This window comes from Chionomys nivalis, chromosome 17 (assembly GCF_950005125.1).
Source record: "Chionomys nivalis chromosome 17, mChiNiv1.1, whole genome shotgun sequence".
NCBI classification, from domain to species: Eukaryota; Metazoa; Chordata; class Mammalia; order Rodentia; family Cricetidae; genus Chionomys; species Chionomys nivalis.
Window position 1 is genome coordinate 38,081,238 of NC_080102.1, and position 15,051 is coordinate 38,096,288.

Sequence of the window (15,051 nt, forward strand, 5' to 3'; positions counted from 1 at the left end):
CATGAAAGGTGAGGGCAGAGCACACAGGGTACCCCCGGAGCCCCATGACTGGCCAGCAGCTGTCTGATATGTGAGAAGTACTACGTTGGTAACCAGAGGCCCAGGGATGAATAAAATCCAAAATGTGCCTCATCCTCGCGGATTGTCTGCTACTTGTGTGCATGGGTGTGCATGTATGTGAGCACGTGTGTGTGCGCGTGTGAGCACGAAAACAGATGGGGAAACATGGCATTCCCCTTGTTTTCCACTGCAGTTTCTGCAGTTTTAGTTATCTCCATCAATGGTGGTTGGAAAATATTAATCAGAAAATTCCAGAATGAAGCAATTCATTCATTTTGAATTGAATAATTGAATACTGTCCTAAGTCTTATGCGAAAGCCTTGAGCTCTCCTTCTCTCTCCTGATGGGGCCTGAGCGATTCCTTTGCCCAGAATATCCATGATTTAGATGCTTTTCCACACATCTGTCCCCTAGGGGGCTTGATTGTCCAATCCCCTGTGCAGAGCTCTCAGTGCATTGAGTGCCCAGTCACCCCACCTCACCTGGTTACACCGGGTGGGCACCTGCTGGAGGACACTTTGAGTGGGAGAGACCTCTTCCACATTGCGCTCAGGAGAGCCAGTGGCTGTCCCTGGGAATCTTTTTGTACCGCTATAGCACTGCCGCCTATTTCTCATGGTGGCTCTGTAATGTATAGGACAAACATAGTATGCATAAGGATCGGTTTGGTTCAGGCATCCTTGGAGATTTACTTACTACTGTACACAAGCAAACAGACAATGCTGATGTAAAATGGAGCAACTCCTGATTAGGATGGGAAGGAAGGGAATGAGCTCCTGTGGGTCAGAGGGCCTGGGGCTGGACTGCTCTGGCTCTGGCTGGGTGGAGAGCCAAGCCGGGTGTGGGTCCTGACTTGTTCTCATTTGAATCTCTGGTCTCCTCCACTTAGGGCTTGTGTCCTCAGCTCTGCAGCTTGGATGTGATGGCTGCCACAGCTCTGTCCTGGTGTCTGTCCCTCTACGTCCTCCTCTTGCCCTTGCCTGCGCCTTGGGTGTCTGCAGCAGTGAATGGTGAGGATGCAGCATTTTGATATCTTTGCTTTCCCTGGTGGGAGGCAGCATCCCAGACTCCTCCTTCAGAGAGGAGAGTCGACAACAGCAGGAGGCAGGGGAGCAAGGATGAGGTGATGGGAACAGAGGGCAGGTGTCGACAGTCCGGTGGCCTGAACAGGCTTCTCCTAGGCACAAGTAGAGGCTGCTGATTGTCCCTGTTTAGCCATTGATAGGCCGCAGGTCCCTCTATCTCTGGAGTTCACTCTCCTTTCTTTAAAACGGGTCTGAATTTGGGGGGGAGGGTGACAGGTGGCTCAGTGGGTAAGGTGCCTGTCCTGTAAGCGTGAGAACTTGAGTCCACATTTACAACACTCACATAAAAACTATCCAGGAATGGGCTGGCAAGGTAGCCAAGTAGTCAGTGCTTGTCTCACAGACCTGACAGTCTGAGTTCAGTCTCCCAGATCCCAGGGTGGAAGGAAACAGCCAATTCTCAAAAGCTGTCTTCTGCCCTCTACACACGTGCTGTGGCATCCGTGCCATGTGCGTAGTGCACACACACATTCTAAGGGGAAAAAAAAGCAAGGCATGGCAGTAAACACTTGCAATCCCAGTGATGAGGTGGAGACAGGAGGATTCCCGGGGTTTGCTCACCAGCCAGTCTAGCTGAATTGTCAAGCCAGAGTTTCAGTGAAAGACCCTCTCAAAGACCCAAGGAGAATGGTGCCTGGGGTTCTCTGGTTTCCACATGCATGTGCACAGCGCATGCAAGCACACACAGACACCACATGACACGAGCTAGAACCCTTTTCCTGCTTTTCTGAGTCACCTACCTCCCTGGGCAGGCACAGGGTGCTGGGAACAAGCAAGGTAGTAGACATGCCCAGAGGCCATGTGTGCCCTGCAGCCAGCCACTCACACCTCCTTTGCACACAGACTGTCCCCATCTTAAGTGCTTCTATGACTCAAGAGCCAATGTCTCCTGCACATGGAGCCCGGAAGAGACCTTTCAGGTCACAAACTGCCAAATCCAAGCCAAGTCGGACAAACGGTGAGTGTCACAGGGCAGAACCTCAGGGCTGTGGGAGCTCTAAGCTGTAGAATCCTGAGCCTGAGATTCACAGTAGTTAGCATCAGGCTCAGCCACTTGGTCGTCTGGGCTCCGGCAAGTGGGTGGGATCCAGGCTCTAATTGAAAACTGGATCCTGTTTTCGTATCCAATCTCTTATCGGGGACTCACCAAGGCCAACTGGCCTGGGTCTGAAAAAGCATGGGATAAAACCGGACTCGCTGAACATAGTGGACAATGAGGACTACTGAGAACTCAAGTACAATGGCAATGGGTTTTTGATCCTACTGCACGTACTGGCTTTGTGGGAGCCTAGGCAGTTTGGATGCTCACCTTACTAGACCTGGATGGAGGTGGGTGGTCCTTGGACTTCCCACAGGGCAGGGAACCCTGATTGCTCTTAGGGCTGATGAAGGAGGGGGACTTGGTTGGGGGAGGGGGAGGGAAATGGGAGGCAGTGGCGGGGAGGAAGCAGAAATCTTTAATAAAGAAATAAATAAATAATTAAAAAACCACAGAAAAACTAACAATGAGCTTTAGAGTTACTTCCAAAAAGGCAAAAACGAGTATGAACTACCAAGAATAATGAGAAAAAAACACAACACTGCAAGAAACATTTAAAAATCACATAAACATAACAAATATTGTTATAAATACAGTTTTATAAAAATAATGATCCTGTTGATTAAAAAAGAATGTTAAAAATAAAAAAGAAAAAGAAAAAGAAAACTGGAGAGGTCCTGGGCCAGGTAGTTTGGGAACAATCAGTGTGAGCCTTTGATGCCAGGTCATGTCAGAGGCAAACAGGGTGGGCACTTGGTGCTTCCTAAGTTTTTTGAGTAATCTGGTATTTTGGGAGACTCCTCAGGCAATTGTGGGAACAGGGACCATTGCCTGGGGGTGATGTTGTCCTGTAGGGACAGGGAGTATCTGGCAAGCCACAGGCTTCTTTAGGCTGAATTTAACTGCTTAGAACTTGGGGAACTCTTGGAGTGGGGGTGAGGCCTGAGCTTATTTGTGTTCTTTGGTCACCCTGGCTGCTGGGAGGCCATGATGGGTGTTGGGGTGGTGAAGGCATGGAAGGTGTTCTGGAGGGGAAGAACTCTGGGAGCACGGGGGGGGGGGATGGGCGGCTGGCTCCTTGCCCACTATGCTGCTGTCCCTAGTTCCTAGTACAGCGGCCTTGCTTTCTAAGGTGTCTTTTCTGTTTTGCAAGGTCCTGGAACACAACCTGTAATCTATTTCCTGTGAGGCAGGCGTCCTGGGCCTGCAACCTGATCCTTGGACGCCCAGATGTAAGTAGCATGGGCATTGTATGTGTGTGTGTGTGTGTGTGTGTGTGTGGTCAAGTCCTTTCAGCTGTAAGTAGCATGGGCATTTGTGTGTGTGTGTGTGTGGTCAAGTCCTTTCAGCTGCGGGCTGAGGTCTCAGAGTGGTCCTGGACTTCTGCAAGCATCAGCCTGGTGATGGAGAGCAGGTTACATGCACTGAGAAGGAAGGATAGGAGGTGGGGTATTGGGCCTGCAACCTTGTTGCCCCTACACAGATGCTTGGTCCCCCACTCCCTACTGTGGGTCGGGCCACCCTTCTGTGTGCTGCTAATGATGACCATCATACCAGACTCTGGCTGAGGCCTCAGCGTCTCGGCTCTTGGGGAAAGCAGCATGCTAAAGTTGGTCATCTCAGCCATGGAGCTGCCTCACAACAGCTCACTGACTCTGTGCAACTTCAGTGCCTCAGTTTCCCCTCCCATAAAATAGAAAAGAAAATGGAAGCTCCCTCGAAGGGTCATTCTGGTTCAGAGCAGATACGGAGAGTCAGAAATAGATCCCCACAATTTTGTCTTCTTACCAAGGAAGCATCTAAGATCAAGAGATGTGGTGTCTACTGAAGGTCACCCAGCCACAGGCAACTGAGTTGGGATTGACCCCAGTTCTGTGGGCTCCTGCTGACTTTTCCACATCTCCCGACTGCCTCTTGTTGGGCCCGGGTCTAGACCATGTGGATGGAACTTAAAATTTTCCTCAGATCCTTTGAAGAAAGGGGCAAGGCAGGGGCAAGGTAGGGGTAAGGGTCTACCCTGAGGAGCCCAGGCTGTGTTGTCCAGGCTTTGGCAGGTTTCACACATTTTCAGGGGAAGGGGATGGGAGGATGGCATACAGCACAGTTGGTGGCTCTCCAGCTATGCCAGCATGGGGGCTTTGCAGGGACCTGCTTTCCAGCCTGGCCCTAGCTGTGTGACCTTTGGCAAGTCCCTAACCCTCTCTGTTTCAGACTGCTGGGCTAACTGATGGAATAGTGATAGTATAAGTCTGTCTCAGAGGGTAGTGAGAGGTAATTTATGCAAAGAAGAGGGGACAGAAGTCCCCAGCAGCCTGGTACTGGCAATACCTTCAGGACAACCGCAGCAAAAATAACCAAGCCATGCTATTATTAAGTGGGTGAACTGGAACTGGTAGCAGCTGTGGGAGACGCAGGCAGAGCCCTCAGTGAAGGGGTTGGAAGCAGTTCCTGGTTGGTTGGTCAGGGAACTCTGGATGACCAAGTTCAAAGTTTGGGTAGGACGGAGGAGTTAGGTCTCAAGGTTTGGACTGCAAACCACGACCCAGTCCCAGAGCATAGTCCCAAACCACGGCCTACCTCTGGGCCTTCTCCTGCGCCCTCCTGTCTACACAGGAGTCTGTGGCACGGCTTACTTGGGGGACCACGTCATTTATTTTCTGTGCTCTGGTCATTCTGGGAAGCTGTGGCTGTAATGGCCTCGTGCAAACCCTACTTCCTGCTGTTAAGCTGAGTGGTCTGAGCATCCCTTATCTCAGGCTTCTAGACTAGCATGGGGAGGGACCACTGAGCACATCAGCAAGATGTGAGCTGAGCAGTAGCTGCCTGGGACACACTCAGTACCTAACCGTTTCCTTCTGGAAGAGTCAGGGGTTAAGGCTATTCCCTAGGTCCATTTCTGCCTTCTCTGAGGATGACCTTTTGGCAGCAGAGCTATTTGCATACCTCTTGTGATGGGGAACTTCCTCTCAACCCTGGTGGCCTACTTTTGTTTATATCAGGGATTAGTGGATGAACATGCTTGCCATGCCAAACCCAGCGGCTGCCTGTGTTTGTAAATAAAGCATTACTGGAATGTGATCCTGATAGCAATTAATTTGCTGTCTCTGTAGTTCTTCTGAGACCATAGCAGAGTTGAGTTGTGACAGAGGCCATGTGGCCTGTGCAACCTGACTGGCTGTAGACAATATTTGCTGTCCCCTGCCTTAGAAGGCTAGTAGCGGTGACGTATGTCCTTGCCTAGACATTCTCATGGCTCCTTCTTCTCAATGGCTTCTGGCAGTCACACCTCTCCCGGTCCTCCCTTGTAGTCCCAGTGTCTGACCGCTGTGGATATTCTCAATGTAAACGTGGTGTGCCGGGAAAGTCACGACTGGCGCAGGGTGAAGACATGCAGCTTCCGTCCCTTTGACAACCGTGAGTACAGAGTCTGGGTTTGTGGGTCCCATCTCTCCTGGTAGTCATCAGCCTCTGAGCCCTCCTCAAACCTGCCCTCTCGCCTACCTGGAGAACTCCCATCCCAACCCTCTCCTCTTCACCATACCCCACCCCCGCCTGGAAGATCCCCATTCACCCTTCAGCTCCCACCTAGTTGTGAGTCTGTCTCCCTTGCTGGTCCAGGAACTCCCTGAGGGCAGACTCTCTGCTGACCCTGCAGCTCCTCTCTGAGCACCCAACTCCAGGCCCGAGCAGGCAGCGCTTGCTTGCAGAAGGCTTGTTGAATGACTGAGTGACCTTGGAGGCCGCCTCTAGAGAAAAGAAGGGGTACAGGGGAGATCCATGCAAAATCCAAATTGCAGCCTTATCTTGACTCAGTCCAGCTGGCAGAGGTCATTGAACATGTTGGGCCTTAGTTTTGTTCTCTGTAAATTGGGAGAATTGAGGTCCTCATGATAGGAAGGAATGTGAACTAGGATGCATAAACTGCTCAGCACCTTGGCGTGGGAAAAAGACTTGCATTTTGTGGGTAAACAGAATCTCAGAGTTACAGATTTAGAACAGTTTTGTTCAGGAAAAATGAAGTAAATATCACACTTAAAATCCACACAAGCTGGGTGTGTGGCTAGAACACTTGCCAAACTTGTGCCAAAACACTCTCACTAATATTAATAGACAAATATATTGAATAAATGCATACATATAGTGTAATTGAGAAATAAATCAGGCATGTTTATGATTTATATTTGCATTTAATAAGTATACCTGTGGAATACACAGATATAAATTTATATTAAATGCTATGCAATTAAGTTATATATTTATAATTACTTACATTTATGTTTTATACTATATAAATGTATTCATATGAACACAAATACACCAATAATATAGATACTTGGATAAAATAAAGTACATGATCTGATTCCTGTACAGATCTCAGATTAGTATTCAAGCAGGGCAAGGCTGCTCGCCAATCACTCAACAGCTGGTTAGTCATCCTGGAAAGTGCCTCAGGAACCAAAGGCTCATCAGACATCCCAGACCCTGACTCAGGCAACCCAGGAGCGGGTGGGCACAAAAGGAGGAAGATCCCAAATAGACTCATTCTGTCAGGTGTAGGTGGACTAACAAGAGGAGGGTTGCAAAACTGAGGAGAAGCAGGTGCAGAGAAAAAGCAGGTGCAGAGGAGGAGGAGAAGCAGGTGCAGAGGAAGACCAGGGGCAGAAGAAGAGGAGAAGCAGGTGTAGAAGAAGAGCAGGTGCAGGGAAGAGAAGGTGCAGAGATGGATGAGAAGCAGGTGCAGAGGAAGAGCAGGTGTAGAGGAAGAGCAGGTGCAGAGGAAGAGCAGGTGCAGAGGAAGAGCAGGTGTAGGGAAGAGCAGGTGCAGAGGTGGATGAGAAGCAGGTGTAGGGAAGAGCAGGTGCAGAGGAGGTGGAGCAGGTGCAGAGAAGGAGCAGGTGCAGAGGAGGGACAGCAGGTGCAGAGGAGGGACAGCAGGTGCAGAGGAAGAGTCAGGGCAGTTGCTGAGGAAGAGTCGGTGCTGGGGATGTTGTGTGGTGCAAACTGGGCTAATGTTCTTGGCATCTTACTGATTGGTCCATGATATCTGTTCCCTCCTCTCTGTCTGCAGTTCTCCTGCGGGCCCCTCATTCACTCCAAGTCCTGCACATTGAAACCCAGAGATGCAACATAAGCTGGGAGGTCTCCCAGGTCTCTCACTACCTTTATAGTGATTTAGAATTTGAGGCCCGCAAACGTTCCCTGGACCACAGCTGGAAGGTGAGGACATAGCCATTCCCCTGCCTCTGGTGCATGCCCTTGTCCATTTCTACATGCTGTAGTGTGGCTCTTTCACCCTGCTCCTCCCATACTCTTAGAGCCTGAGGATGCATCTGGGTCCACATCTGTGTAGACCCCAGGGCAAGGCAACCTGTGAGGCTCGGCAGCTGTTTTCCACATCCCAAATCCAGCACATTCCCTGGTGTTAGGGAGCCAAAGGACAGTGGACTGAGACTCATCACCTGCACACTCATTCCCATACTTACCTGGGGATCCTGGGATTCAGGGTCAAAGCAGCTGGGGGAACAGGGAGCTTTTGGGAGGGCCAAGGAGAGGTTGCTTGCTTAGCCTCTTGACCTGGTTGTGGGAGATGAGACCAGTGGAGACCTTGCTGAGTGGGTACCCATCTCTGCTTAGGATGCACCCCTTCTAAGCCTCAAGCAGCGACAACAGTGGATCTGCTTGGAGACACTTACCCCTGGCACCTCATATGAGCTCCAGGTGCGGGTCAGGGCCAATCGAGATGTCCAGGGGACCTGGAGCCCCTGGAGCCAGCCCCTGGCTTTCCGGACAAGGCCAGCAGGTACAGTGGGGAGTGTGGAGGGAGCTGGGCAGGGGTCAGGGTGCCCTGGGAGCTGTAGAGGTGGGGGCTGCACCTCCCATAGACTCACCAGAGACTGGGCTACACGCTAGTGGGGGACCCATGAGGGCCCATCCTTCAACATGTCACTTGCTGCGTTCAAGAGATACAGAAGCTCTAGGTGTGCTTCTCAGTGGTAGCCTTAGTGGCTGAGGTGAGAGTCAGGCAGTACATCCATGGGCTCTGCTGGGAATGCCACTAGGCCATGGCTTTTAAGTGCAGTCTGCCTTTCTGGACAGGTGGACTTAAGCAGGACTGAGGACCAAGTCCCCAGTAAAAGCAAACCTGGCTAGATACTGTCAGGGTGCAAAATTGGGGGGAGGGGCGTGGATCTGGGATTCAGGTAACCTCCTGAGGGGCCACCTCTCACCTCCCACTTCTTACACCCTGGACAGATCCCTGGAATCTACCCCTAATGTGGCCCAGACAACTTCTCCTGGGTCTTGGTTGTCTTTTTGGCTTCATGGTCTGTGTCTACGTTTTGTTCAAGTGCCAGTACCTGGGCCCATGGTAAGGAAGTTCCTTGGCCAGTATTCCCTTCCCAGCTCGTCTCTGGGTCTCTGTACCGCACATCTTTCCAGGATGGGTTGGGCTGAATCCTGCTTCCTCACACCTGGCCTCTCTGTCCACTCCCCAATAGCTAACTTGTCCCTGCGCCCCATCCCCAAAGGTGGAAGCTGGTAGGTGAAGGGGAGGTAGAACAGCAGGGAGAACCCCTTGGCCCTCCCTAAAGTCACAGGGGCCTCTGAGCATCTTTCCCATTGCTCTTGGTCCCCTGCTATGCATTCCATCCCTGCCACACTCTTGCCTAACTGTCCTTAGAGATTCCCCCGCCTAACCAATAATCTATCTGGATTGCCGAGGGCCTCCACTATAAACTGCCAATCAAAAAGTGGCTCCCCTTGCTCCAGTTAGATACGCTCGTGTTCTGGGCATTTTAGCGAGTAGAATATGAGGGAGAGTTCAGCTTCCAATCACTGTCTCCCTAAGGCCAGCTGCTGTTATACAATGTGTGGTGGGCACCACCATCCGTGGGAGTGCTCACTAGGCCTCACTCCTGCCCCCCTCTCCAGCCTGTGTGATCTCTCCCACTCAAGGGCCATCTTTGGCTAGTACTCAGTTCCGGGTCCACAGAGTGAGCCACCCTGTTACACATTTGGTTCAGGTCTGTCTTGCCAGTGTGCCAGCTCCTAGGGAGTAGAGAGGCCTTCTTTGCTGCCCACGCTTGTGTCCCCAGTACCCTGTGCAGTGTTCTCTGTCAACACTGTTGAATAAATGACTGGATGCGGGAGGGGCCCGTCCCCTACTCTCAGGGCTGGGGAGCTGGAGGTAGGACACCATGCCACCCCCTCCTTGTCCTCACCTTTCCCTGGCCTTGCCCTTCACCCCTCCTTCTCTTTCCTGGCCAGGCTGAAGACTGTTCTCAAGTGCCACGTCCCAGACCCCTCTGAGTTCTTCTCCCAGCTGAGCTCCCAGCATGGAGGAGACCTTCAGGTAGGAGCCTGGGGGGCAGGGGTGGGGGGTGTTGATAGGCAGCCTAAGGATAGGCTGCAGGGCAGAGATGTGATCAGGTGACAATGGCTTTGCTGTCAGCGGGAGGACACAGGGTGCTGAAGTGAGCAGTCTCTTTCATGGGCACAGCTCTGTCTCTGCTCTGGCATGGAAGCCTTCTAAGCCACGCAGCCTTGACTAGAACTCTGGCTCTGCCATGCCAGGCTGTGTACGGTTGGGCAAGTTATAGATCCTCCCAGTGTCTCAGTTTCTTCACTTGTACAATTGGGGAAAAAATTAGGCTTAATGAGTGTACAGCCCAGTGGATGTTGCCAGGCACAGTGTGGGTGCTGGAGAGCTGCAGGGGCTCCCCTTGGCTTCTGTCCCTGTGGGCAGAGCGATCCCTGGCAGGTCCAGTGACATCACAGTGACACAAGTCCTTGGGTCACCTGGAATCACAAAACCTAGGTTTGTTTTCAAAGTGTGGCCCATACAGTAGCAACCTCACTCCAGGTCTATATACTTCAGGCTAGAAGCTTTGAGAAGCAACGGGTGGATACGGGGTGAGGGAAATCTACGGTTCCCCCCTCCAGCTTGACTGGTGTTCCCATGATTGAGAAGCTTGTGGGGGGCAAAGGGGCCTGAGGAGAATGGGAGAGAGGTCTAGGCTGGGTTCTAGTCCTGCTGGCCTGACCTTGTGTGCCTCATCAGGGCTGAGCAGGGTCCTTCTAGAATCTCTGAGAGACTCCCAGAACTGAGGATGTCTTTTTATAATACTCTTGGTGTGTGTGTGTGTGCGTGGTGTGTGTGTGCACGCACACATGCGTGAGTACAGGTATGTGTGTGCATGTGTGAGGACGTGCACGCACATGCATATCTAGTACTATGGCTGTGTTCATCTAGCATGTGGCCTAGGCTGATAAGTCCAGAAAGTCCATCAAGATAGCAAGGCTCCGGGATGCTTCTAGGTCAGGGGTGGGGTGGAGGCTGGATGCCTCTGGAGGACGGAAAGCAGGAGGAAGGGAAGGAGAAAGAAGAGTTGAGTTCAGTGGTGGAGTAGGAGGAAGAGCAACCCACTCACTCTCCTCCCTTTCTCTGGCAGAAATGGCTCTCCTCGCCCTTCCCCTCATCCTCCTTCAGCCCCAGTGGCCCTGCACCTGAGATCTCTCCATTGGAGGTGCTGGACGGAGACAGCAAAGCCATGCAGCTGTTCCTGCTACAGCAGGACACAGCCTCCTCACCCTCGCCCAGCGGCCACTCGCAGGCCAGCTGCTTCACCAACCAAGGCTACTTCTTCTTCCATCTGCCCAATGCCTTGGAGATTGAATCCTGCCAGGTGTACTTCACCTATGACCCCTGCGTGGAAGAGGACATGGAGGACGATGGGCCAGGGCTGCCCCAGGGATCTCCCCTCCCATCTGTGCTTCCTCTGGCTGGGGACGAGGACGACTACTGTGACTTCCCACCCAGGGATGATTTGTTGCTCTTCTCCCCCAGCCGGAGCTCCCCCAACACTGCCTTTGGGGGAGCAGCAGCTCTTGAAGAAAAGCCTCCCCTCTCCGTGCAGGAGGGATGTACCCCGCTACCATCCCCTGACCTGATGGGTTTGCAGTGCCCTCTGGAGCTGGTACAGGGAGGTGACGGGGAGGGGCTGCCTGCTCATAGTTCAGGGGAGCAAGCCGGTGTCCCCGAAGGTAGCCCTTGTGGGCAAGGTCAGGACAGGGCCCTGGCCTCTGTCTTGCCTCTGAACACTGATGCCTATCTGTCTCTTCAAGAACTACAGGCCCAAGATCCAGCCTACCTGGTATAGCCAGTTGACCAGGATTTGGGATCCAGCTGCCTAGGTCAGGTCAGGCTTAGGGGGGACCAGTTAAGAACTGTTCCTGGTCATCCACACCCCAACACTTAGTCATCCATGTTTGAGCTCTACTTGCTGCTCTATGGTCCAGCCAGGCAGGATCTGAGGTGGGGAGGGCTGGTTAGCTCCACCTCCCTGTGTAGTCATGAGGTCACTAGTTTCCTGGACCTGCCTTACTCCTTCCTGCTTACAGGGCAGCCAGGACCTGCTTCCCCCAATACAAATGTGCCCATGTTCTTCTCCTATCCTTGAGCTTTCTGTGACTTTGTCCCTTTCAGCGCTGCTGTGGGACAGCTATCCTCAGGATATAGTGTGGTTGTCACTGTCTTAGTCATAGCAGCTGTGTCCACCCAAACTAAGAGCTCCTGTTGACTGTTGACATTCCCTCATAGAAGGAGGGGGTGGGAAGGGCCATCAGACTGTCACCGGAGATCACAGCCACTCTCCTGCACCCCATCCCCAGCTATGGGTAATTCTGCCCCTGGTGCCTGTGTTTTTTGGAAGATGCTGGCATTTGCAAGGGGGAAGGTTTGATGTAACTATGGGGACATCATCACCTATTCTGGGTCTAGATTTTCTGTGATACAGCTGTTTTGGAATCACCTATCCTCCTGTACGTAAGCCTAGAAGACTAAGTGGTTCACCAAGCTGGCCTTGAGTGGATTTGTGCCTTCGACACCATCTATGGGAAAAGTACATATTTGTTCACGTATCTCCCTCCCTGCAAAAAGCTTACACAACATGCATTGTATGTCAGCATGGTCCTTTGTGGAAACCTCACAAGAATCCCGTGGGGTCTCCTGGAGTCCCCCTTTGACTCACACCTATTCAAGTATTATTTGTTGTGCCTCACTTAGGTGACAAACATCCTTCATCTTCACCTGTAAGGCCGTGCTTCTAAGGGCGGTGCTTCTTCTTAAGGAATTCAAATTTCCCCAGTTTGTACTAGAAGGAGATGATGCGGACAGCTCCTGACCCATCTTCCTTTCTTCGGAGCTATTGCCTGACTTCCCAGTGATAAGCTCAGCATGGACACAGTTACCACACAGCAGTGGCTTCTGGATCTTTCCATGCCCACCTCACCAGTTTGCAAGGGAGCCTACTGGACTGCGAGCCCCAGGTTCCAGCGGTCCAGGCAAGGATGTCACACCTGGATGTACCATCTCACCCTCAAAGGAGGACATTGTTCTCTACAGGGAGCTCCTCCAGCACAGAGCCTCAGTGTCTGTCACTGTCCCAGGGTTGATGGCACCATGGTGATCAGATCCCACCTGCTGAGGGAAGCGGAAACACAGACCTAGCTAGTGGATGCCCTACCCACAGTGCCTGCCTCATGGTTCCTGCTCACTATGCATTGGCTGACTGGCCAGATCACAGGTTGATGGGCAGCCTGGGCACAGAAGGTCTGTCACAGAGGTTGGGCCTGATCTAACCAATCAGATTATCTCTCAATTGGATGTTCTGGCCCCTCATACAAGGCCCCTAAGCTTAGCAAGAAGAGATGAGCCAATGCAGAAGGTGTTCAGTTCTCATGCAAGAGTTTTCCTGCCTGCCAGGGGTCAGACGTCCTGCTGCTTCTGTGTGAGACTCCACACATCCCCTCCTGCCACAGGATGCTGTGTATGGCCATCCTCCTGTCTCAACGATAAATCAGACCCGCGCTTGCACCCACACCATTGACTGCGTATCCCAAGCAAACGTCAACCTTTGGAATTCTCTTGCTTTAGCTCCCACACAGAAATAGAACTTATTTCCACTGTCTGAAAAGGTCTAGGGAGGGAGGATTTGGTTCTTCCTCTTTTAATGATCTGTGTGCGGCATCTTTGCAATGAATTCCTGAGATGTTTTAAAACACATTCATTTTGTTTGTTTGCTTTATCACATTTATTTAAGATTTTTTTAAACATATCACTTCTATGGCTGGGAAAATCTTCTTATAAATAAAAGGCGATTGTAAAAAGCAGGTACCATAAAACTGCATAATGTGTGGATCTGATCTGGGTGTGGAGCCTAGTGGCAGAGAACTGCCTTGCTGGTTCCATCCCTGGCATTGCAAGAGAAAGAGGAAAGGGATGGCATTTATTTCATTGCTGTTGAAGTCTGTCATCTCAACCCGGATGCTGCTGGAGACACAGGGAAAACTGTGAACAAAGTGTGGATGTTGAGAACAGCTTTGTCATTGATAGGAATCAGGTCTCTGTGTACAAATATGCACCAGCTTCTCACATCCAGCCTTGGGCAAGTGTTCCAATGGATCATGGATAGATCTATCATCCATTTATCTATCTGACTCTCTCTGTCTCTCTCTGTGTGTGTGTGTGTGTCTGTGTCTGTGTGTCTGGCTATCTTAATAATTACTTTTCAACTATCAGGACTTTTGCAGTGTCTTGACAAACAATAGTCGACAATCTCTAGCATTCATGAAGCTGCTTATGTGACAGACGTTCCTAATTGATTATTCTTATGCATGGCAGACATTGCTAATCAATTGCACCTATATTGATTATACTTATGCATGACAGACATTGCTAATCAATTGCACCTATATTGATTATACTTATGCATGGCAGACACTGCCAGTCAATTGCACCTATACGTGGCAGATATTTCTAATCAATCACATCTATACAGGGCAGACACTGCTAACCAATTACACCTGTGCATGGCAGACATTAATACTTAATCACAGCCTTCCTTCCACCAGAGGCTGCATGCAGCTTTTAGATTCTGCAGGTCTGTTTCTGGGGCAGGCCCAAATGATGAGAGCTCGCACCTAGTGACATGTCTGGGTTACACTGCCTGTTTCCTTTTATGAAGTGAGCTCTTCACTTTCCCTGGCTGACTCTCTGAGCAGGGAGAGAAGATGCTGAGGTGATGCAGCCCTGAAAACTGAGAGGGCAATGAAGGCACAAGGGGCCCAGAAGCCCAGCTGTTCCCGTATCTGGTGAGAGACCCGTGCTGGCATGGTGTGGAGAAAGGAGCCACCATATGCCAGGTGGAGATGGGACCATGAGCCAGCGCCACTGCGTGTCCTAGGGAGATCTTGGGTGAGGGGCCAGGAGGGAGCAGCTGGCAGAGTAGTGCAGGCAAGGGGGTGCCAGGATTCCCAGGGTCAGATTTCAGGGGAAAGGCACCAGCTGGAGAGCAGGTACCCGCACCCAGGCTCTGGAGAGCCTTGGGTGCAGAGTGGGGAACAGGAAGCAGCTGGGAGCACCTAGGGGCTCAGGGAAGGGGAGGAGGGGAGGAGCTCCAGGCCTCTCCTGTGTTCTTGTTAGCCTGGTCTGTACCTTCATTTCCCAGGTTGCATCTCTGATCTATGCAACTTCCAGAGCCCAAGTTTTCAGGTGAATTATGGTAGGAATAGTTTGTTCAAGTCGAAGACAAAAATCCCACCCTGCCTTCCTCATTGTGATGCTCAGCAGAGGAAACCCCAGGAAAGCGAAAGCAAAACCAAGACACCAAAGCTTGTTAGAGGCAGGTACTGCGGCTCAATCCTGAGCCCTAGCGCAGGGGTTCAGAGGCAGGGGGCTCTCAGGTTTGAAGGTGGCCCGGTTCTTATAGTGAGTTCCAGGTCAGTCTGAACTACAGGACAAGACCCTGTTCCAAAATAAACAAATAAATTTGAATGAATAAATAAATTTGATTGAATAAATAAATAAAT

General features: G+C 51.4%; 1 protein-coding gene across 1 annotated transcript; it reads left to right on the forward strand.

Annotated features, from left to right (window-relative positions):
- Positions 1 to 959: 959 nt before the first annotated feature.
- Positions 960 to 13,309, forward strand: Il2rb (interleukin 2 receptor subunit beta). Its single transcript, XM_057792070.1, has 9 exons — positions 960 to 1,070; positions 1,989 to 2,103; positions 3,338 to 3,416; positions 5,493 to 5,598; positions 7,253 to 7,401; positions 7,819 to 7,984; positions 8,437 to 8,551; positions 9,451 to 9,535; positions 10,635 to 13,309. Exons 1-9 carry the CDS (start codon positions 983 to 985, stop codon positions 11,340 to 11,342), a joined length of 1,611 nt encoding a protein of 536 aa, XP_057648053.1. The 5' UTR covers positions 960 to 982; the 3' UTR covers positions 11,343 to 13,309.
- Positions 13,310 to 15,051: the final 1,742 nt, after the last annotated feature.